The sequence below is a fragment of the Morone saxatilis genome, unplaced genomic scaffold (genome assembly GCF_004916995.1).
Source record: "Morone saxatilis isolate NCDOM2014 unplaced genomic scaffold, NCSU_SB_2.0 Contig12, whole genome shotgun sequence".
Taxonomy (NCBI): Eukaryota; Metazoa; Chordata; class Actinopteri; family Moronidae; genus Morone; species Morone saxatilis.
In genome coordinates this window covers 21,113,332-21,138,312 of record NW_023339674.1, presented here as the reverse complement: position 1 = coordinate 21,138,312, position 24,981 = coordinate 21,113,332, and the positions used below count along the sequence as shown (strand labels likewise).

Below are 24,981 nucleotides of genomic sequence, written 5' to 3'. Positions count from 1 at the left end.
ATAGATTTGTGATCTATGACTCAGTGCTGTACGTGTCTTTTTTTCAGCCCCCACCGCAGTGATGTTCCCACCATCCTCAGCCCCTGTGCTGCTGCCACATGTAGAGGAGATGGTGGTTCCCCTCCACACTGCTTTCACTTTGACCTGTCAGGGAGAGGCACAACTAGCCTGGGAGACACCACTGTATGTGCCTGAGAAAACACAGGAGGACAACAGCGGCCTGTTTGTCACCACCATCACTGTGGACAGTGCCACTGGAGAGCACACCGGTTACTACACATGCTTCTACAGTAGAAACACCACTGAGGATACAGAGGACAGCAGCATCTACATCTATGTGCCAGGTATGGGCTACACAGCAGCTTTGAGCTTGTGTTTATTTGTTGTTTGACTTTTTATCTATTCTTATTATCGGGTCTGATATAATTAATTTTACTCCAACTCAGATCCAGATGTTCCCTTCGTTCCATCGCCGGTGCCTTTTGGCAACCATGTCCTGTCTGACCATGATGAGATGGAGATCCAGTGTCGAGTGTCTGACCCCAGTGCTAACGTGACCCTGGTGAACGTTGACACCCATGAGCCTGTGCCTAGTGTTTATGACAGCAAGAGGGGCGCTTTAGGAGTATTCACAGCTGGAACCTACGTCTGTATAGCCCTCATAAATGGAGAGGAACACTACAGTGGGGAATACATTGTCCATGGCTGGACAGGTGTGTGTTTGTGAAGATGTAAATCTGTGTCAGTAGACGTGTGTAGCGTGACTTAAAAAAGCTGATCTGTCAGCTCCACGTTTTCTTTGGTGGATCTGTGCCACCCCACAGGCATTCTGACCTTGTCACTTATTGTATCTCAGGTGGCACTGGGCTGCATGTTGAGCTAACAGCCAAGCGGACAGCTCTGCTGGTGGGAGACACTATCATAGTCACCTGTCTGGCTCGGGGATCTGAAATTCTGGAAGACCACTGGAAATACCCTGGCAAACTGGTGAGGGCACAATTCATCCAATGCAGCACAAAAAAATAATGCAAACAGATTTTGTGTTTTAATGTCAGTCCCCCAAAAGTTACTGTGGTTCATTAAGTCCTATTCAGAGGTGGGTTGAAGGACCTGACAGTACCTGTTTCTTTTTGTTTGACAGGCTAATCGTGGTATGAAAACAGTGCATGAGAACAAGAGGGATCAGGAGATCCTTTACACCCTGACGATCCCGCAGGCCTCATCCAAAGACAGCGGAATCTACTCTTGCTCCATCACTGATATTATTAGTAATGAGAGCCAGACAAAGGAACTACTTGTTCGTGTTTTTGGTATGAAAGCTGTATTTAGTTTACTTGCAGTAAATTGCATGTGGCATTATTTCATAATCTGCACAAGCATCTCTTTCCTGAGGTGATTAATGATTGCTGAATGTCTGTTGTCCTCTCTTCTTTTCTAACAGCAAGCGAGTTTTTGACCGTCCAGCCGGAGTTCAGAGAATATGAATGGGCCGAGCTGGATGAGGTCCGGGAGTTCAGGGCCGAAATCAACTCCTTCCCCAGTGTTCGTGTCACTTGGCTCAAAGACGGCATCCCACTCAGCGATGTGACTGCGGAGATCTCCACCAGCCTCCAGCAGCTCAGTGAGACCAGGTGAGGCTCCCGTACAAGGTCAACTAATGACAGCAGAGTTAATGACAAGCTCAAAGTTAACATTCACACACATTAGCCGGGCCTGTCATTAGGGTTTAGTGTGTTTGTGAACTTCTATGACTGTGCGGTTATTGCAGTTTCTTGTTTTGTTGCTCTGTGCAGCTACGTGAGTGTTCTTACCCTGATCCGGGCCAAGGAGGAGGACAGTGGGAACTACACCGTACGAGTAGAGAATGGAGACCAAATTCGTGATGTCGGATTGATCCTGGAGGTCAAAGGTCAGAGTCCAAGTCCTTCATTACCTTTATTTCCTTGAATACTGCTCTCGAAACCTTTTAGCCTCAGTTACCGTCTATCTTTTTATCACATATTTACACACACTTTGCTATGCTTACACCGCTCTGCCTGGCCTATTACAGTGCCTGCCGTCATTGTGGACCTGATGGACATCCACCACGGCTCGGCCACAGGCCAGTCTGTGGTGTGCATTACCAGAGGGCAGCCCACTCCTGTGGTGGAGTGGTTCATCTGCAAGAACATCAAACAGTAAGTTTCTTAGTACAACATACATATACAGCCAACAGGAATGCTTCCAGACTCAATCTACATACATGCAGTCACTACACATTTATTATATATCTGTCTTCCTTTGTTCCCATTAAGTTGTGCCAATGACTCATCTTCCTGGGTGCCCCTCCCTGCCAACTCCACCGAGATCACAATGGACTCACACTTTGACGAGGACAATAACCTGGAGACCCAGGTCATGTTTGGTCACCTGGAAAATACACTGGCAGTGCGCTGCCTGGCCAGGAACGAAATGGCCGCCGTCAGCAGGGAGGTCAAACTGGTGTCCACTGGTAAGAACACACACACACACACAAACACACACACACAAACATTTTATCCTTTGCTGTTTCCTCTAACCTTCCTCTTTACCCAGCTTTTAAATAGACATTTGATGTTGTTGTTTCCACCTTGTTTCCTCTGAAGTCCCTTCCATTCCTGACACTCAGAGTGTTAGTGAGTGTGTCCAGGGCTGTGATAGTGCTGTCAGTGTTGCAGCAGCTGCCAGATGATGAGTTTGTGGTGAGACAGCTGATAGGGGGCATGAGGAAGGGGCTCTTATTCTGACAGCTAAGTCAGGGAAGCAAGAGATCGTAACACCATTTGCTCATTTCAGATAAACCATATACCCCTAACCTCACCCGCTAACTCTAAGCCCACTCCCCTTAATCCAGAGCCTGGACCCACCCCCGAGTTCTGTGTTATCTTCCCAGCATACCTTTTGTTCCTGTTATCTGGGCACCCTGCAAATGTAATTGTCTCTTAGGCCTGACAGATGACATTTCTTATGCAGCATATAGAACGTGTTCCACTGCAAGCATTTCATTTGTCATTACAACAGACACATGTTGACACGTGTGATCAATGTGCTCTCCATCTAACATGTGTGACCACTGGCTCTCCTCCTGAACAGGCCCTCACCCAGAGCTGACTGTAGCTGCTGCTGTGCTGGTGCTCCTGGTCATTGTCATCATCTCACTCATTGTCTTGGTTGTTATCTGGAAACAGGTATTGCTGCCATCATTCTGCATCCTCACATATTCATTCTCTCGTCTATACTTCTACTTTATCATTTGTTTATGTATTAGGAAAAAAATGTTTTTGAAGTAAATTAGCAAAAGCAAGCCAAAATGTCAATTTTCCATGTTTTCATATTAAGACTGGAGTCTTAAAATAAATGATATTAGTGGTTTATGACAACTAAACAGTGCTTGGTTTGCTGCTCTGACTGGTTAAAGGCTGCTCCCTAAAACTGTCCCAAAAGCCAATTATGAGATCCAGTAGCAAGTCCAACAATCCCCAGGTTTGACTTGACAAAAATAATGAATTACCTTACTTTTGTCTTTCAGAAACCACGTTATGAGATCCGCTGGAGGGTCATAGAGTCTGTGAGCCCAGACGGCCATGAGTACATCTATGTGGATCCCATGCAGCTTCCCTACGACTCCAGATGGGAATTCCCTCGTGACAGGCTTGTGCTTGGTGAGCTGACTGTAATTTTTCAATGTGCTAAAGCTGTAGTCTTGTGCCAGTGGCTCTGCAGCCTCCCTGCAGAGATGTTCCAGTCAGGATGTCTCACTCTGTCTTTGAAGTGAGGCTGTTAGAAGCTAATCTGGCTTGGGCAGTAGGGGTTTGCTGGCTGGGGTTCACTCAGTGATCAAGGGGACGTTCAGCCACTGAACGAGTCACAGATGAGAAGACAGAGTTGTCCACTGTGTGTGGATATGTTTGTGCAGGTTCTTTTGTTTTTCTTTGTTGATTGTTCCTATGTTGTGCTTTTCTCAGGTCGTATCCTGGGCTCTGGAGCCTTTGGAAAGGTGGTGGAGGGTACTGCCTATGGACTCAGCCGTTCCCAACCTGTCATGAAGGTGGCAGTGAAGATGCTGAAACGTGAGTTTAACAGATTACAACTGGATTACAATTACAAGACATTAAATCCATGTTACATGTTCTTTATGCCAGTGAAACTTGCTAGTTAGGGACTATCTAGGGACTGGTTAGATTGAAGGGGAGACGTAAGGCAAAGACAGTATGTGAGGTGAAAGGGACAGGTGTATGTGCTGTTCTAAAAGCAAGAACTTGCACTTCCCAATACCATTATCTCAGATATCCATTGCTAACAAACATCCATAAATCTGCTTAGAAATCATAGACAAAAGATGCTCCTTATAACTGCAGAAATTGCCTGAGAATGATCACATTTTTTTTTATTTCAGCATCAAAGTAACAGTTGTCTGTACATCAGTGAGTACATTACCAACAGGAATTGCTAATAGCTAATTTGGCATACTTATTGCTAGACGGGTGCTAGACAGTTGGTTTTTGGGGGCTTTGAAAACTCCCACCATAAACATAGAAAACACTGCAATAATAAATCCAATTAGAAGTACAAGATGTTAGACCTGATAAACCATTTAACACTAAAATGTTACTGAAAAAACTGAAAAAATAAGTTTAGCAACACCTTACATGACAGCTGATTTTATTCAACTAGTGCTGAACTTTGTACTTGTGTGGCCAACTGTAGAGCAAATGAAAAAAGCAATGGAAAGAAAGATACTCAAGAAGACACTGTTTTAGGCCAAGACAAAACAACTGATAACAGACTTCAGATCTGGCTCTCGGTTGAATGTGTAGTTGGTTGGTTGGTTTGTTTGTTTGACAGATTATGTGTGATAGTCACGGTTGCTGTACCCTTTTCAGCCACAGCACGCTCCAGTGAGAAACAGGCCCTGATGTCTGAACTGAAGATCATGACTCATCTTGGACCACATCTCAACATTGTTAATCTCCTGGGGGCATGCACCAAGTCAGGTGAATACTGCACACACAAATTGGAGATATAAAGACAAAAGCAATAATAGGCAAACACATACTGTATAATAACAGCTTATTGTAACCATTGTTGCCTCTCCCTTGCAATTTAGTCACCACTTTACAAAGACACACACAATAACGCCCACGTTCATGCTTCCAAAAATGTGCAAGCTCATACACACACTCATTCAGATTTAGCCTTTGTGCACATTTACAGCTCTAACAGCCAAAAAAGATTGACAGGCCTGTCTCAGCTCTTGGTGGGTGTGGGATTTTAACAGGCTTTTTATGGGAAAGTGGAGGCTTGCTCTCTTGACTGTGCTTTTAGCCTTTACGAGCCTCTGATAAGATTAGCCTGCAGACTGACGCCGATGCACGACTTTATCTGCTGTGTTGTTCCCAGGCCCTATCTACATTATCACTGAGTACTGCTTCTACGGGGATCTAGTCAACTACCTGCACAAGAACAGGGAGAACTTCCTCAGCCTGAACCCCGAGAAAAATAATAAAAAAGAACTGGACATCTTTGGAATCAACCCTGCAGACGAGAGCAGCAGGAGGTACCGCATATATGTTTCTAAGCTTGCATACATGCATTTACATTTTAAACCCTTTTATCCTGAATTATGCTCGTAATTCAGACACTTATTGTGTTTGGCAGATGTTAAAGAAAGAACAAGGACACACATCAGTTCACTTTCCCTTTGCCACTCCCAAATATTGCAGCCATTGTCACAACAATTTGCACAATTGTCTCACTCACATTCTCCCCTACCCCTAATCGGTAACTCTATCGCCATTTTCTCCATGGTTGAGGAGATTGTCTGGCGTCTTCACCTAATCAAATCGCAGTCTGAAGTGGTCTCAGCTTTCAACCTAATTTCATTGTCCTGGAGGTACCTGTTAATTCTGATCCGCCCAGACGTTCGTGGTGAAACAGCAGCCCTCTCTCTCCCTCCGAGGCTCATCTGTGTTGATGGATGACTCACAGTGACCACACCTCGAATTGACCATAACATGATTTAATCCTGGCTACCATGTTAGGCTCAACCACATCTTCCTCTAACCCCAGCCAGAGGGAGTGAGACAATTTAAGGACACACAATAGGGGACTGAATAAGATGTATAACATCATGACAACAATGTATTATCACCATAGCCCTATATATGACTCAATATTCCCACAGCATGTCCTCGCCTCATCACTAACAGCATACCCTCTTTGTGTCTCTCTTGTCTTTGTGCACAGTTATGTGATCCTGTCCTTTGAGAGCAAAGGAGACTACATGGATATGAAGCAGGCTGACAACACTCAGTATGTGCCCATGCTGGAGATGAACAATGCCTCTAAGTACTCAGACATCCAGGGGTCTAACTATGACCACCCACCCTCTCAGAAAGGATCAAGCGGTAAGAACATACAGTCTCTCTGTCCTCCTTTTCACTCTCTCCTCTGAGTTATTCGAGTGCACTTGCTTGGCTTCAGTGCTGTGTTTGAGTCAGTGTTGGTTGAGGTCCACCCTTGTCAGAATTTAGGACTGGTACAGCCCTGTAATTATATGGAGAGGATAATTGTAGCACACACATAATAATGCCCGGTTTCTCCCTGCCATTAGTAAAAGCCAGGTTTGAGCAGCCAGTACTATATTTACAATACATCATGAATGTATACCCGCGGACCGCCTCATGGTGTTTTCTGTGTGTGTTTTCTAAACCAGAAGGCGAGATGGACAATCTGCTGTCAGACGACATGAACGAGGGCCTCACCACCACCGATCTGCTCAGTTTTACCTACCAGGTGGCCAAAGGCATGGAGTTCCTGGCTTCCAAAAATGTAAGTTTAGTCCACAGAGGGACAATGAATGAAAATATTTTCTTCCATGGACATTTGTACTGCTGAGGTTTGCATACCACATAGGTCCTGCATCCCTCACATTCCGCTGCTTCCCACTGGTGTCCTATATGATGACAGCTGTGCCGGCAAAGGGGACTGTGGAAATCAGCAGTTGTGTGATAAGCAGTCCCTTGAAGGCTGCTGAGCCCACTCAGGAGACAGGCCAGGGGCTGAATATAGTAGCAGCACAGCCAGGGCTAGAATTACCAGGCTGGGACACGCTGCAGCCAGAGGCTATTCATTCAGCTTCATAGTTATTATCCCTAAATATCCAGTGGTCACAGCCATCCCTCCAACTGGCATGTTTACACAAAGACCATGCTTTATAAAGCAATACAAAATGGCATTAAAAGTAAACTTGGCTGAAATGAAATACATACAGGAATAGATGCAGGAGCGGAATTGGTGAAAGTGGATGGAACTGGGAGCTGAAAACAATCACGTATGACACAATGAGCTGCTAATCACCTTTGCTCTCTCTTTTTGCAGTGTGTGCATCGGGACCTCGCTGCCAGGAATGTGCTCCTCTCTCAGGGCAAGATTGTAAAGATCTGTGACTTTGGACTGGCCCGAGACATCATGCATGACAACAACTACGTCTCCAAAGGGAGTGTAAGTCTCCGTTCATGCATGACTGTTGCTTTATTCTTCTTCCCTATAATAGTTGGGCACATGTGATAGAACATTTCCTCTCTGTCATCACACAGACCTTTCTGCCCGTGAAGTGGATGGCGCCAGAGAGTATTTTTGACAACCTGTACACCACTCTTAGTGACGTTTGGTCCTACGGCATCCTGCTCTGGGAGATATTCTCCTTAGGTGAGCCCCTTGCAAACACCTATTAGAGCAAAGACTTGAGACTGGAGTTGGTTGATGAACTCATGAGAATCTGTTTCGATCTGAAGGTGGCACCCCGTACCCAGGGATGGTCGTGGATTCAAGCTTCTACAACAAGATCAAAAGTGGATACAGGATGACCAAACCAGAGCACGCACCTCATGACGTGTATGTGATCATTTGGCAAACATGACGACTGTACTATTGCTGTGCATGACATAAACCTTCCCTAACATGCCGTCACATGAAGAATGCTCAGAAGAGTTTGTTTTTGAACTGTGATACAGAGCGGCTGACATGAGTCTTGGCTTGCAAGACTGCAAGGTGGAGGACAGGTCGTACAGTTCTCTGTGGTAACAACGCCTGTTTTTGCTTTTTGTCAGCTATGAGATGATGATGAAGTGCTGGAACAGCGAGCCGGAGAAGAGGCCTTCTTTCCTGGGTCTGAGTGACACTGTAGCTTCTTTGCTGCCCTCCAGCTACAAGAGGGTGAGTCTCCTTGTGACCTCTCACATCCCCAGACCTCTTCAGAGTCTTAACACCTGCTTTTTAATTTACCACCTCTCATTCTTGACCCGGTGATTAGACCTGCACATTCTGTTCTTCTCTTTGCATTTTGTGGCTTTGTTTTATCATCATCAAATTGTCCTCTCTCATGCCTCAACCTGTACTTTTTTGCCAAGCAAAGTACAGGTTGACAGTATTTTTAATACACTCTTGAAATAACAAACTGTTTATTTAAAACCCCTTCCACTTCCTCTGAGAGTGCATTAGGAGTGTTTCTGCGGCCTCTCTGTGTTTCTGTAAAACAGAAACCTACAAGTGATTAGTGTGCAAACGCAGCAGCTGGATGTCAGAGTGGCTGGCCTCAGTCTGGGTAATGATGCAGCCCCAGTTCTCGCCTCCACCTCCCAACCTTAATTACCCCATTAAACACCACACCACACATGGCACATCAAAACAGCTTTACCTCTGCCTCTTTCACATAGTTTTAATGGCTGAAGGCAGAAGGAGGAACCAGTTCTTGTTTTAGCACCTCAGGCTTGTGTGATTTCCAGTTTAGATCACACCATCCAGCTGGCACCACAACTAGTGATCACACTCATACCACAGTTCTCCCATGGCTTTGTAGAGCTTTAGGAATTCTGTGCCCACACTGTGCGCTGAATTGTATCATCATGACTTCTAACAGCATTTAATTCTAATGTATCCTGTGTGTAATGTCTATCTTGTGCAGCATTATGAGAAGGTGAACCATGAGTTCCTGAAGAGTGACCACCCCGCTGTGACTCGGGTGTGCATGGAAAACGACGACGCCTACATCGGTATCACCTACAAGAACCAGGGCAAGCTGAAGGACAGGGAAAGTGGCTTCGACGAGCAGCGGCTGAGCTCTGACAGTGGCTACATCATTCCCCTCCCCGACCTGGACCCTATATCTGACGATGAATATGGAAAGAGGAACAGACACGGGTAAATGGAACCAAACGTTTACCTCTTCTATTCTATACTGTTTATAGGGAGGTAGCGCTAACCTGTCTTATTCATGTCCTCTGCAGCTCTCAGACATCCGAGGAGAGCGCCATTGAGACAGGCTCCAGCAGCTCCACTTATGCTAAGCGCGAGGGTGAGACTCTGGAGGACATCACGCTGCTGGACGAGATGTGTCTGGACTGTAGTGACCTGGTGGAGGACAGCTTTCTGTGACAACTACCCAGCCTGTGGAGCAGAATCAGCAAAGAAAAGGGGTGTAAGGACACGGGAAACTAGAGAAAGACTTGTAAATCAACCAAAGACTCTGCTTTCTACCCTCTAGCCCCTCCATTCCTCCTCCCTGACTGCCCCTTCAGAGGACAGAACAAAACCACTTCACTGTCTGGATGAGTCCATGGTGACAGTATGGTACGCCCTTTCCTACTCCCTGGACACTGCCCCCTGTTGGGCTGGAGGAGTGAGTGAGCATGGATGAAAACGTGACGTCAAGGACTCAAAAAACCACAGAGCCTGCGTGTCGGACCTATTGAGATAAAACAGATAAAAAGATTGTTTAAATTTGCAGAGCTTTATTCTATCGGGCATTGTTTTAACAGCAATATAAGCAAGAAGGGACAAACTCAACATGTTGATCAGCAACTCTAAATGAACACCACAGGATATCATTCATATGATACATATTTAACCACTACAGATGCACTAGACTAAATGAGTCCAATACTAGCAACAGCACTGGCAGGTAAACTCACTTCACACTCACCTGCTGCAAGAGAAGCACCTGATGCTGGCACAATCAGTAGCAATACTCAGATTTAAAAGCACAAAATCTGGACTATGTGCTTTTTTTGTATATGACCATATAATGTTCAATGGCTAAATACGTGCAGTAATTCAAATTTATTTTTTTACTTCATCATTATGTAATTGTATTATTTGTGAATACTGAGTAGCTGTTTGAATGGTTATGAGAATAGAGCTTTTTTTGAGTTGCATGCATCTTTGCAGTGTCTCACCTTTTGCCCAAATACAACATAATGTTCTCAGATGTCGACCCCGATAAAGTCTTCATGTCATGTGGGCTCTGAAAAACGAAGTGTGATTGTATTGTAAATAGTGCCAGAGTTTTTTTTATAAGAGAGAGTTATTGGGATAACAGTATTTTATGTAAGCACATATTAAGCTTCTGCACCCTCATTTGCCCCAGTGAGGCCAATACTTTTGATGAATGCATCACAACAAAGGAAATATAACTTATTTCCCTCAATAGGAATAACATGAAAATATTTGCCATCATAGTGAAATGTTTGCAGATCCGAAAGTGAGAAATGTTCATATTATTTCATATTATGTATGAGATGAATAGTAATACATTTAACTACTACATAAATGGAGAAACATAACACGTCAGTAAACGTGGCAGTAGAATGAAAGAATATATCCAATAACAGTGCTTTACTAGCAGGTTGTGTCCTCCAGTCTCATACTTTATCTATTGTCCTGAAGTCTATTAGCAGGTTCTATTTATACCAAGACACTAGATGGACTAGAGATTCATGTTGACCTGATGTTATACATCAGTTCTGTGTAATCCAGCTGTGCCACTGCCTCTGCCTCTCTCTGTTAACTGTGATATAATCTGCAATCAGCTGTTGCACTTTCCCTTTTCTTTCCATTTTGGTTTGGATGTTGCAGAAGAGTTAGCCAGGCTAAGCTAAAAAAAGAAAAAAAAAGAAAGAAAAGTCTTGCTTTGGCTTTAGATGTAAAGCAGTGTGGATGTGAATGTTTGTGCCGCAGGTGAGTGATGTGTTCTTGACGGTACAGTATCTGTAATTATAGGTAATCACACCCAATATGATGATTTAATACTATGTTTCATTATGTTACATCATGTACATTCAGATGATTTATATTTCAATAAATGATTTATAAAGTAAAATAAAGACCCGTTTCTGATTTTGAAGTATTACACAACCACATAGAAATGACATAAGTAATATAAAAAGATTTATGAGGTGTATGTCCCTGTGGCATGAAGAAAAAGACAAATAAAGAAGTGTATTTTTTGTCCACAAGGATATAAATGCAATCAAATATTCAGTATTCTTGGAAGAATAAGAACAAGAATAATAACAATATAGAACTTAGATGAATGGTATTCTTTTTAGATATCTGGCAACATAACATATTTGTAAATAACATAAATATACATAATACAAGACTGGAAAATGCCTTCCATATGTTAGGGCCTTACATATACACACAATCACTGGTGCAATATAAACATTAAACTCCTGCATTCAAATCTTACTTAACTAAAATAGAAACATTATCAGAAAAATGTACTGTAGAGTAGCAAAAGTCCTACTTGTGTAGTAAAATGTCCAGTAGTTCCTGGTCTAGGGGTCTAGCCCCTCCAAAGCAAACAAGATAAATCAGAGGGATCACAAGATAACTACATCGGTTAAGTTGTAGGTGTCATCTGTAAAAAAAACACAGTTAATTTGCAAATTGTGTAAAACTAAAATAGACAAAGCACATGAGCAAATCTGTCTTTCTGTTCCAAAATGACACAGTGCCTCTACCCCGCTGATAGTGTGTGATACTTCAAATTAGGACCTCGAACACTTAATCTGTATGTTTTAATTTAATGATATAAAGTCATTAGACACTAATTGACTGACAAAGTCATGAAAATTTGTAATGATAGAATACAGCACCCTTGAGATATGACAAAAAGTACAGCTGTTAGATGTAGTGTAATAGAGTAAAAAGTACATTTATTCCTTCTGAAATGCACTGAAGAGAAGTATAAAGTAGCATAAAATAGAAAAATATTAAGTTAAAAGTAACGTATCTCGAAATCATAATTCAGTACTTGAGTAAATGTACTTTGTTACTTTCCATCAATGCACATGACTAACATATTAGGCATATGTGCATAAACAACCAACACTAATACATTAAACTGAAATTCAGAAATTATACGTATTAAATATCAATATTATTTGATTACATCCAGTATGTAGAGTGAGCTTTCCCACTGATACAGATGTAATCTGAAAGACAACCATTAGAGGGCACTAAGTACAAGGCTACCAACAGACAGCAAACAATCATCAGGCCATAAATATGCTGCCCTGCTTTCTCAGTGTCACTGCCTTGGTGGCGGTTTGTGGTTTAAGTTTAACATTATGGTTAACAAGCTGAAAATCCCAAGCAAAGCTCCATGGTATTTGCTGGCACCAACAGTGTGAGTGAGTGGTCATTACCACGTTCTACCACTAGAGAGAGGTAGCGTCTACATAATGCTCAGTGCCTTCAGGGTGGGCGATCAAGCGGGAGGAGAGGAAGGTAAGCAGGATGTGGAGGTGCAACTGATTGGACCCTGCAGGGGTGGGTGGACCTTCACCCTGTACTTAACCGCCTCTGACAGTGTGTGTCCTGAAGGGCACTTTAGGATGAAGAAGGTACAGCTTTAAGTTCCAGCAGGCCACAGATGCATTCACATGTGATTCATTTGAAACCATCATGAGGCCAACGTTTCCAGGGCTGTAATATAGTAAATTATGTTTGTTGACATGCTGTTTAACTGCGACTTGAACTGGAATCATAAATCCATAAATTATATCACGTTAAGAGGACAACTATTTGTTTGAGAATGCATTTTATCACTCCTATAGTCTTATTTTATAACTTTACCCAGAGCACAGTTATACAATGTCAACAACAGCCACTATTGCCTTATTTGTTTTAGTAATTCAGTCTTGTTTCACTGGTTGTCCTTTTTTTCTTCTGTTTGCTCAAAGTGTTATAATAATAATAATACATTTTATTTAAAAGCGCTTTTCTAAATACTCAAAGACACTGTACATACAAGAACATCAATCAGCAAAACAATATAAAACAGTACATTACATACGTTAAAAACACATTAGACTCAGATTTTAAAAGCTATTGTGTGTTGAACCCTTAAAGCCGACCTGCAATAGTAAAAAGCAGGGTCAATATCGGCTCCACCCCAGGGCAGATTGTAAGACTGGATGGACAAGTAGTGATGGTCAGTTGAGATGTGCTTGTGGCTACTGGCAAACACATCAGAGTGCAGAGAAGCAACAGTTTCATGCAGGGTATTTTTTTTTTTTTGCAGCAAAAATAAATTGCTAGGGAAACAGTTATAAAATATATTTATTATAAGCTGTGGCACCTGGGCCAAAAAAATGAAAAGAATGCTTACATCTGGGGCTCAGTGAAATGATTGAGAGAGTCTGTCAAAATCAGACGTTAAGTACGGTGTGTCAGCAGGGCCTTGAGAATGGAACAAATTATTTTTCACCAAAAGTGCACATCTAAATGTGTCAGAATAATATTTTCTTGTAATATTTTTTTTTGAAAATAAATGACTGTGCCCAGAACAGCTCCACGGGTGGCTTTGTTCCTGACTAAAATGAAGTCCCTGGTGGTGTGCGTGGATGGAGGAAAGAGCCCCTCATAATGATAACAAATGTCCCCGTCACTGAACTTTGCCGTGAGACATGCATGCAAATGCCTACAGCAATAAAATAACTGTAAGTTTGCCTGCTCCATTTATGGAAATGAATTTCACATTAATGTGCTGTATCTGAGGAGAATGCTTCTTTACATTCACAAATATAAAAGGCCAGCTTCAGTTCAAAGAAAATAAACTGTAACTTTCTCAGGCTCTGTTACAAAACATGAAAATAGAGATACTTTTTGGGGCTTTTATTGCCTTATAGTGCTTATAGCCGATAGTGACGGCTACTCTGAAGCTACACTAAAAACTACAACTAGGTGTGAAAAAACATGACAAGACTTTAGAAAAAAAACTAAAACTAATTGAAACAATATTACTTTCAAAACTAGGTAAAATAAAATATACAGTAAATGTCTTAGTCTTTATCAGTTTGTTCAAAACACAACAAGAGGAGGCATTGGTGCATATGTGTATATAATGCGGGTGATGGTGTTTGAGGCAATGTCAACATAATTCATCCTGGGGGGGCTTGAATGTGTGTACAAAATTTCACGGCAAGCTAGCTGTTGAGACATTTCACCCACAAATGTCACCCCACTAAATAAAAAGTCAGACGATCGCCAAACCCATTAGGATTCATCCTCTGGGGACCATTAATATCTATACAGAATTTCACAGAAATCCTTCTGATGGTTGTTGGTATATTTCAGTCTGGACCAAAGTGCAAATTCTCACACACACACACAAATACTTCCAGTAAAAGCAAAGCAAATCAACCTAACAACCTAACCTAACAAATGTGCTAATGTGAAAAGATAACGATCTTGCTGAGGGGAGAGGAGGGCGAGACAAAGACACACATTATTGACTGTGTCAACACTTGTTTATTTATAAAGTGATTTGGTGTGCTGCTGATACACTTCACGCTGTTTTCTTCATTTCGCATGCTAATTCACCGAGCCTCTCAGGACAGTTATTGCCCCGCGGTGTTTTGGCTTCTGTCAGAATGTGTCCAAGGGGGTACACTCAAACCAACCTGGAGTACAAAAAACAACTGTTGCGCAAGGTAGCACACAGAAATATGTAACAAATCATATGATTGGATTCTGGTTGACCCTGCCTCTCCACATGAACAATTCATTTCTTTGAGCTGCTAATGGCGGGCTGGATGTATGTTGTAAACAAGGCACAAGCCAATAACATGGTGTGGTGCATCCACTAAATGATTTGGAAACCAAACTGACACTATATTTGATTTAGAATGACAAATAAAGATCTCTTTTAACAATATGGAAAGACTCAGTGAGACCTTGCCAGATCATAAGTCATGAGAGAGATAGAGGAAAATTTGATTGTATCATGTTTTACTTTGCAAGAGTGAAAGCGAATCTGATTTTGATATATTTGGCTGCACGAGTGAGTGTGAGACAATTAGATTAGCAATCTCTTTGGTTTGTTTGATATGTAACATCAGTCTCCTTCGTGAAACTCGACGCCTTGTTGCCATCCGTGCGGTCTCCATCCTAGGCTCCTCTGGGACAGCAGGTCCAGGAGTAGTCCAGGGTTTGGAGGGATCTGCCGTAAAATAGATTTGTCTCTTGGCCGCTGTGTGTCCTCAAAGGTTGGTGTCCCGTTTCAAGCCGAGGGGTCTGCGTGTGCTTCCCAGGCTTTCTGTATAACAAAGGGGGCATCATATCCAGATTAAAACACCATCTTTGTAAGAGATACTGCCATTGATTTATCGCAATGGATCGGAAAATAAACAGCAGTCATATTACATAAACAGTCCTTTTCGGCTAAGCTCCTACAGTAAAAAGACACACACACATATACAGCACATAAATGCTGTGGGAAGAGCAAGGATCCATTGATCTCGACCTCTAATTTATAGCTGTAATCACATAGGCCTTGTTTTTGGCAACTTGCTACAAGCCAGGAAAACATGCTAACTCATGACCGTGAAAGAGTTTGCTTTCAGGAATCATATGAGACCCCTCGAGGCTGGGGCAGTACGGGACTCCAAATAGCATTTTTAAGACTTCCTTTTATATTTATTCTTTTATGTTGCCAGGCCAACTTTTGTTGGGTCACATCTTGCTCCTTGATATTGCAAGGCAAACGGATTGATGGCGTTGTACCCATGTACGTGGACAATATCTCATATGGTTCTTTATTCAAAAGTCCTTTCTTGACTCTGAACCATCTAAAAACTGAATTTCTCATACAGACTTTTATTTTGTCTTTCATTTTTCTTGATACTTCAGAGGTTATGTTGTATATGTCAAAATGATATACAATACACTTACACAAAAGGCACTTTCTCTGTCTTTGATAGTCCCATGTCTATCCAGGGGTCAGCAACCAGTGACGTCATACTATTACTTAGCATTTGTGGAAAACATGTTTGTTTCCATTTCAGTAATTTCACACAAATCAGTCATGATTATCTTATTTCTTTGCTTTAAGTTGAATACCTAATGCAGGGGTCAGCGATATTGAGTATCATAAGAGCTGCTTTTAGCCAAAAAATCAATTTTAAAAATCTGTCTGGAGCCGCAAAACATATTTGAGCATTATAATGCAAATTTCTCACCCCAGATCAAGCATACCAGCCCTGGCAGCGCTGGTGGGAAAAGCAACCAAATCTGTATACGGACTATTAAGTTATCTATTTTCCTTCTTTTTTTTTGGATTTGAAATCCATAGCTAGCTGAGCTAAGGAGACACAAGACTCATATCCACTGCTATTGAGGTTCACCTCTGAACTAGTGACTCAAAATATCAAATCATATCAAATATTACAGATTTTTTAAAAGCATTTTTCAGATTCACAAACCTATTAATGTTCTAAATTGTACTATAAACAGCTTAGGAACCATACAAATCAATTTAACCAAATATTATATGGGTCAGCCTATTAGCCACTGTGTAAATGACTGTAGTTTTCAATATAATGGTAATTATCCACAAAAGGGAAACTAATGTGAAAAGATGAAAAGGTTTGACAAGCACCTCTTGGTCTTGGGCTATAGTGGTGATTGTTGAGGATACCAGATACTGGGCTATTCAATTCCACTGTTGCCTACACCACTCCAGCCACATAGTATATTTAAACATTAATGTACCCAGTTTGGTTCACATTACAGTATTTCCTCAATTCTGAATGACCACACTAAAGTAAAAAGGTTGTTACCAAAGGTGTGTCACAATTTACTCTGACTGAAGCTTTATAGAGAGAAATAATCTCCAGTATGCTCTTTGGACAACTGTTTGCTGTGTCTGCCCGAGGCCAAATGCACTGAAACAAACAGACTGTCACTGACTGCTTCTTCCAAACTTCTACAAAGCAACCAGACTCATGGCATCTGCATCACCCCCTCACCCCTCCCTGTCCTCTCAAAACACACACTGGCATCTTGGAAATTTTGGACAGAGTGATGATTGTTTTTTTTTTAATGAAATTATTATATTTTTTTTTTTCACCCCTTCCCATTTATTTACTTTATAGCTTTTGGTCTGTGCCTCTTGTTGCTTCCCAGGGGTTTGATATGAATAGAACAATGTTTACTCAAAGCAATTGTGCGTGTGGCTTGTTTTTTACTTGTGAGGGCCTTTTTGTTCCTTTTTTTTTTCTCTTTTGGGATAAAACGTTTTTTGTATCGTATAGTATCGTCTGCAAGTGTGTGTGTTTGCCCTGGTGTGTCTGCTCGTCTGTGGGCATGCATGTGAGAAAACAAAACCAATGTAGTAGTCATGTGCTTTTTGACTTGTGGCCTTGGCCTGGGGATGACACCATTCCATTCATGTGACCAGTGACAGTGGGCTGTGTTGGTACTCTGTAAGAGCCTCAGGCTTGAGTGGGGAAGATATACTCTTTTCATATGCCAGACTTAAATTTGAAAAAAAAAACTCTCTAAAGTCACTATAGTGCATCTGTCTCCCAAACCATTTCAAAGAATGATATGCCCTCCAAGTGGTGTGAAGCAAACATATTAAAATTCTCAGCCTCACTAATTGCACATACTTGCCTTGTGTGCTGTAAGCGTTTTTGAACTGATCTTAGTGGAGATGGTTTTACTCCCTCAGTAGTTTGGTAAAGCCAATGCAGCTGCAGTTGTACTAACCCAGCCCAGGCCACACTCACACCGAGCCTGTATTTATCTGCAACATTTTTTTAACCAGAAAAGAGTGCAGAATCTTGTATTTCCCAGTATTATTGAGTAAAGAGTGGCACTAATTTTAATGTGTTATTTGATTCCCACATACATTTTATTGTGAAATCTGTGAAATTTTTCTCAGAATTCAAAGAGCAAGTGAAAAAACTGAACTTGATGCCTGAGTTAAACAAAATATTTACATCTTTACTACAGACAAACAGTGTGTCTCACACAGTCCCCTCAAGATACTGCTCTCGTGTGTGTTTTTTTCAAACTGAGAGTTTGGTGTTAATTTGCTTTAAAGGTTAAGTACACTGACCCTGTGGGCTCAACGCAAACAACAACAAATTAAGTAAAATCTTCACCAATTTCACGTTTTCACATCAAGGATGCAAATAAAGAAAACAATAATACTTTACAGAAACACTGCAATTACAGAAACTGTATTTGTTTGTTTTTTCAGTGTTTGTGGGTTCTTTCTGTTGTTTTCTGCATTTGCTTTTCTATTGGCACATTTTCTAAGTTGAGCACTCGGGGCAACCATAGTTAAAAATCTTTGGTCTGAACAAAATACATTATCACATGCTTCAGTGATCAAAATACAGACTACAAGTGTGGAGCCGAACCTTTAATATGAGTGATTAGTAGGTTGTTGGTTCCTCTGTCACAGCTGTTGAACTTTTAGTTGCTTTGCTCTGAATGTTTTTGCATATGACAATTGTCTTATTGTCCATATGAGCAGTGATAGCCCATATGAGAAGAACTACAGAGTAGCAGCAAAAGAACGGGAGTCGCCCAAAGCGATCTTAATGGTTCAGCTACAGTGGAAAAGTCCATGAAATTGTTCAGACCTCTGTGTTATGATTTTCATTTACCAGCAGTTGAGGCTTGTCAGGAAGCTAATAGATAACCTTTTATAAGATTATTTCAGACACGCTACTCATCATTTCATTTTGACTGATCACATTACAATTCTGACTGGTTGAAATATGATTAAAGATGTTCATAAAGATGAAAGAACAGAAAAGTGTACAATGTTGGAGTGTGCAAACAGTTCTATTTTGACTATAGTCAAATTTACAATTTACATAATGACTACAGAGTAAATATTCAAATCCATATACTGTAGGCTAATTAGATTACATTACAGCTTTCTGCTGTTAGGTAGTTAGAGTCAAGGGTTTATTTTGACTAATCAAAAGTACATTTTCAGATGTTGCTAACACAATAACAACTTACAATGTCAATTATACAATTACAAAGTAAATATGCTGGGTACATACATGAATACCTACAAGGTTGGTACATGGGAAAAAAAGTACAGAAAATACAGGGGTATGATATTACTGTACTAAGCACCCAGTGATTAAAAATACTTGTAAGTGTAATTTATGTCTAAATCTCTTTTAAACCCAGAGTTGTTCCCCTCTCACTCTGTGACCTTAACCTAGTAAGAATTGTATTGTTACACTATAAATACCAAATAATTACGCTGTTATAATCTAAATGATCAATGTGTCTCAAACTAAATTGCAACTGTGCAAGCAGTATTTTATTTATATTCAACAAAGCTCTCAGAAAACAGCAAGGAGGATATAACAGATGGCTACTTTCGATAAGTAAAAGAAAACATCTAATGCAAATACAGTATCTGCAAAACAACTTATTTAATGTTTATAAGGAAAAAAACGGATAACTCAAAAATCAAGCAATTGTTAGTCACAGCCTGACTGGTAAAGCGCTGTGGATAATTACTGTCGATCAGATTTCTTGGTGTGGGGAGCGAAATTCTTTTTCCGCACTTCTTAAGCCTTTGTGATCTTGGAGGAAATAAGTGTGAACCTTAAACCATATCAAAATCTGGACACCAGGTTCTTGTATTAAGAAGAAATGAGTGAGAATAAGTATGATGCATGCACATGTGGGTGGGTTGTAAATTACTGTAGTAATTAGTGTGTGTAAGTGTATAATATATTTGTTTTCTAGTCCTCCAGTTTGGCGGTATGTTGGATCTGTGAACTTGCAGTTTTCAAGTAGTGAAGTAGCTGAGCAGCTCCTAATCCCTTAGTGATCTGCAAAGCAATTAATTCCCCTCCCAAACACACCCCGTTTTCCTCATGTCCTGTTTTGTTTTTTTACCAAAAAGCCATCACTTGATGTATTCCAGCAAGAATTCTTCTGCTGGTTGAAAAAATTCAACTGGAAAAAGTTGTTAGTTTCATGTTACCCTGTCACACTAAGACACATAGCAGTTTGAGGGACCCTGTTCAACACATGCTTTAAATTTATTAAGATTGATTTAGCTCTATGAGATCACAAAGCCTTAATTCTACAGCTCTGACTACGTATAAGCTGTTACAGATGGGAAAATGTCATGGACACTACTGCCTTTAATAAAGCATTTACTAACTGCGAATGATGGATATATTGTACAAAATAATGTCTGTTGACTGTAGGCCGAATAGGACGAATGCTTCTCGTGTTTGTGAGGGTAATTTGATCAGTATTGAACCCACAGGATCCAACACATATCATATGTTAAAAAAATTATTTCTTACTCTTAACATTCATTTTCATTATTAGATGTAGCGCATCAACAGAGGTTACTAGAGTTCAAACTTAGGTGCTTAAACTGTGCATTCATTGGCTATGTCAATATTGGTATAAGGAGACAAGGCCTGTAGGGAATGCTGCAGGAGCACACTCACAGGTTTTGTTCTTTCACCTGTGTGTTGGCAAAGAAATTGAAAACAAAAACAAAAGGCCATGGAAGGACTAACAGAGTTGTCTAATTGTGATTCATATCCAAGCAAACTTTCCTGAGTAAAATATCAAACCAGCCTCACTGGAGCAGTTACATAAAAACGTCTCTCCTCTCAAAGCTGCAATTTCCAGTCATATTTACACCATAAATGTGTCCGAACTCAAGCAACAAACAGCCTACCTTCTCTGGGAAACTGGATTTTTAATGTCTACATGGTGCACAGCTGACAGCCAGGCCTCCCTGCAGCGCAAGTGGAGTATAGACAATATTAAAGTATAGCTGTGTCAGACCTGCTACTTCCTCTCTTGTGACTCTCAGAGGTTCATTGCAGTCTGTTAGTATCATGTTGATAGGTTTATGGCTCATAACAAACAAAGCATTATATTTATAAGAGGCTGCAAAAAGTTCATGTGATATGTATAAAATTGAAGGAAGTGCAAAGTTGACAATTCACACCATAGAGTGCCACCAAATAAGTGCTCATTTTTCATTCGTGCCTTTTTTTTCTGACTCTGTGGTCCTGGGAACCATGAGGAATCCAATGAGGGGCTCCCTGGCAAAAAGAAAATGATTATTGTGTTTGGTATATGTACCCTGTGTAAGAATAGTGAGGTCAAATATTTTACTGTCCTTTGTTGTCTCCATGAATACCCGTTTTAAAGCACTCAGCGTTCACATTACAAAAACAAATCTTCTGACAAGGAATACAGTATGATATGAAAAAGATGCCCCATGTTATTCTGTTTGTAATCTACTTGCCAACTTCTACGTCTACTTGCCAACGACCTCTAAAATGTTTGCAATAACTCTGCCATGAGTCTTTCATGTCCATAACAACAGAACACAGAGAGTATCTGGTACTGATAGTTTGTGGCATAAAATAATTTAAAAAAGGCTATGCACTTCAACTCTTCGGATAAAAGTACCCTTTTATCAGAAGATAAAAAAAGTTTAGGATAGGACAGATTTTCCATTAGCTATAACACTGGAGTCTCTGTTGTTAGTTTCAGCAATATGTTTATTATTTTTAAAACATAGCAAGTATATTAAAATATGTTCGCAGAATTTTTTCTTCTTTCCTTCTTGGTTTCTTATAATATTCCAGTCAACAGCTACTTATAGAAAAAAACCTTCATCTCTTCCAGTTTAAACATGTTATATTCCAGAATATTAAAAAGATAAGGCCATCCCACCCTCTGACATGGTAGTTTTCATGTCTATGGCCATATCTGAAGTGTCCTTACTGTCAGTGTCAGCTATCCATTACCATCAACATTATTAAACCATTAAAGTCTTGGAATTATTTCATTTTGATCTCTGTTACCTACACTTGATAACAGCCCATATATATTATAAATAACATCTACATATTACATACATATTATCTCATCTTATTGTCTTATTATTACAAGACAAACAGACTATATAATAATATGACTACATATGTATCTTTGGAAAAAAAATAGTAACACAGTCTTCCACTCACAAATGAAAAGCAGAAGTAAGATATAAATAAATAATGCTTATGGGTTATGACGCTTTAGTCTTACTTCATCTGGGTTAACCGTTAGCTTATCGCAGCTAATGTTAACTAATGTTAGGCTAAGCATGTTCAGCTTACACTATGTTATAGCCTATACGAGGCTTGCTTTAAAGCAACACTATGTAAGATTGCAATTTGGTGCCCCCAGTGCAAGATACCAGTGCTATAAATAGGGGCAGCTGTGCACGTGCATTTGACTCACCCCCATCCCAGGCCTGAAACCCTCTTGGTGGTCCAAAGCTCCTTTGACAGCAGTGGAAATATACCAACACTCCCCCAGGGCTAACTTACTTTAGCAACTAATAATGCTTTCTGTCCATCAGGAAACTGTATAAATCACTGAGAGTTGAGGCGCAGCCGGAGGACATCAGAGGGAAATCCAGAAAAAGTTTTCTGGTGTGTAAAGTGTAACACACTTGTTCCAAACCGGAGAGCAAAGTTACATTGTGCAAAAAACAGGCGTATAGTGCACTGAGTAGGAATGAGACACCATTCACCCTACTACAAGTCACTGTAGCCTTAAAATGATAATGAAGCTGTTATTTTAAGATACAGGAAAGTAACACAGTTGGGCCCAAATAAAAGAATTGGCCTTATAGTCTCTTGGTTGTTCCAGGGTTTCTTTGGTTTTATGATTATTATAATCAAAGTTCGGCTCATTGAGATTCTCAGATGATTCTAAACACATTTCTTAGAGTGATTTCTGGCAGATCTTCTTGACCTTCTTTCAGTTGCAGCCAAGACTCTATCAAGTCGAGAAGAAAAGTAATTCATAGTGTTTATTATAGCCAATATTGTCATTTGTTTGTACTCTCAAGCACACTCCCACCATCCTCCTCCCAGTCTAAATGCCAGTTTCTTTGTTTTTTCATCAACATTGTGTGCACCAAATTTATTTAACTCCCATCGCTTTGGTTTTCATCTCTCTGTGTGTGTCAGTGCTTTTGCTCTGAATGCCAAAGTGTCCCTTTGTTAACCAGGATGTGCCTGTGCCCTAACACAACACTGCCATGCTTTATTTTGGCCATAAAGTCAAACTACAGGCACCTCTGCAGTCCAAGTGCCCCCAAAATGACCTTCTGGCCAGCCCAGATGCTCTGTTTTTGGCCCATGTGCCACTCTATAGTGACCTTTTGGGAAAAAAGAAACTCTAAACATAACCCTAACCCTGCCTTAAACTGTGCACAATAGATATGCCCCCCTTTACTTTCCCCTAAAGGAGTCTATGCAAGCCGCACAAATTTTCTTTTGCCAGCATTATGGCCCAATTTTTCAAATTTCCACACCATATCAGAATGAGAAAATGAGTATTTAACATGATTTTTAGCTATAGCAGGCATACAGACAAGTAGGCTACATTTGTGTTTTAATCATACTGTAATAAAAATGTACATAGCGAGGTGTGATGGCATCCATTGGACTGCACCACTGTGGAGCTAGAAGTCGTCTGATTATTTCCAAAAACATGGCAGGCATTTTTGCTTGGTGCTCTTGTAATGCATTAATATTTTTCATGATCTGTTTGAACCAGAAACATACATTTGATACAAAAAAATATGGAGAACTGAAGAAGAGAAAGATAGAAGAAGAAGATAAGTATATGAGGCGCTATGGAAGGCAAAGAGCTGCAGCTTTTAGAGTATTTGTTCAGCAACACAGGGGTTTGGAAAGAGGAATGTGAAAGGAAGAGAGGCCACACAGCCAGGTTTTTTGGTCAAGTGTCCTCAATAACTTTGATGAAGACCAGCACTTTTGCATGTTGCACAACACGTTTGAGTATGTGCCACAACTTTAATAACCAGCCCTTGGACGAAAAACTAGACTACCCTTCTCAAAAATTGTATGCCTGAAGGATTTGCAGACTGTAATTATCCTAGGTGTGCTGGTGCCATAGATGAAGGTCACATGCCTATCATCGCTCCCAAGTAGGATCATCAAGATTTCCACAGTTGAAAAGGGGGATATTTGATTGTACTGCAAGCTGTTGTAAACCACAACTTCCAAGTTCTAAGCAGACTTGTAGACCAATGCAATTGGAAGTTTTTTCTTGCTTCGCATCACGCTTCCCATCATTAACTTGGGGGTACATAAGAAAGCTGGGAGAATGTCTGTATTGAGCGAAGTATTTAGAGTAATTTATAATCACACACAGTCATTTTTCTGTGGTTTTAAAATCACAAAATATTGGACCTGTTGGAAAACACAGTTGTTACCAGCTGTTATTTTATATAGAGAGGTTTCCAGCAGAGAGTGTGCTTTAACCTGACTGACTGGCTCTTTTAATTTAACACAGTCAGTCTTTAGATCCAAAATGCATTTTCAAGATTGTGACATTTGACACATACAAAAAAACATTTCACTATTTAAATTTTGTTTCCTTTTATGTTTATCATAAAAATCTGCCTGTCACACGCAATGCTCTGGTATATTGCAAAAAACAACTGAAGTTTATAACATTATAAAATCAGAAAAATGTAATACAAACTTTATTTTTATCTTCTTCACTGTGAGGATAGGTAGCCCACATATATTAGTGTGAAGTGGTACCTCACAGAGAACATAGTGACTGTTGGCACTTGCTTTGGTGTGTGTATTTTTGAACTGTAAATTCCACCAAAAAAATGAAGAACTGATACCTGTACAGATTTGTTACTCTCTTTTATTTTTTTAAATTATGCCAAAAACAAACCAAGCGAAACTCACCTGGGGCAGCATGCGCTCACTGTCTAATAAAGTTAATACATATATTACATAACTTATACATACTTTGCAGTCACGTGATTAC

At 40.5% G+C, this 24,981-nt stretch overlaps 1 protein-coding gene across 1 annotated transcript in view; it reads left to right on the top strand.

Annotated features, from left to right (window-relative positions):
* Positions 1-11,176, top strand: part of pdgfra (platelet-derived growth factor receptor, alpha polypeptide) — an 18,149-nt gene extending 6,973 nt beyond the window's left edge. The window contains exons 9-29 of the mRNA XM_035653107.1: positions 48-344; positions 447-713; positions 857-987; positions 1,142-1,310; positions 1,442-1,631; positions 1,794-1,909; positions 2,051-2,177; positions 2,295-2,491; positions 3,112-3,206; positions 3,548-3,680; positions 3,984-4,088; positions 4,902-5,012; positions 5,419-5,575; positions 6,265-6,425; positions 6,734-6,849; positions 7,399-7,521; positions 7,617-7,728; positions 7,815-7,914; positions 8,130-8,235; positions 8,984-9,219; positions 9,306-11,176. Coding sequence (XP_035509000.1) covers positions 48-344; positions 447-713; positions 857-987; positions 1,142-1,310; positions 1,442-1,631; positions 1,794-1,909; positions 2,051-2,177; positions 2,295-2,491; positions 3,112-3,206; positions 3,548-3,680; positions 3,984-4,088; positions 4,902-5,012; positions 5,419-5,575; positions 6,265-6,425; positions 6,734-6,849; positions 7,399-7,521; positions 7,617-7,728; positions 7,815-7,914; positions 8,130-8,235; positions 8,984-9,219; positions 9,306-9,453 — 3,197 coding nt within the window. The 3' untranslated portion in view covers positions 9,454-11,176. The remainder of the gene's footprint in view (positions 1-47; positions 345-446; positions 714-856; positions 988-1,141; positions 1,311-1,441; positions 1,632-1,793; positions 1,910-2,050; positions 2,178-2,294; positions 2,492-3,111; positions 3,207-3,547; positions 3,681-3,983; positions 4,089-4,901; positions 5,013-5,418; positions 5,576-6,264; positions 6,426-6,733; positions 6,850-7,398; positions 7,522-7,616; positions 7,729-7,814; positions 7,915-8,129; positions 8,236-8,983; positions 9,220-9,305) is intronic.
* Positions 11,177-24,981: the final 13,805 nt, after the last annotated feature.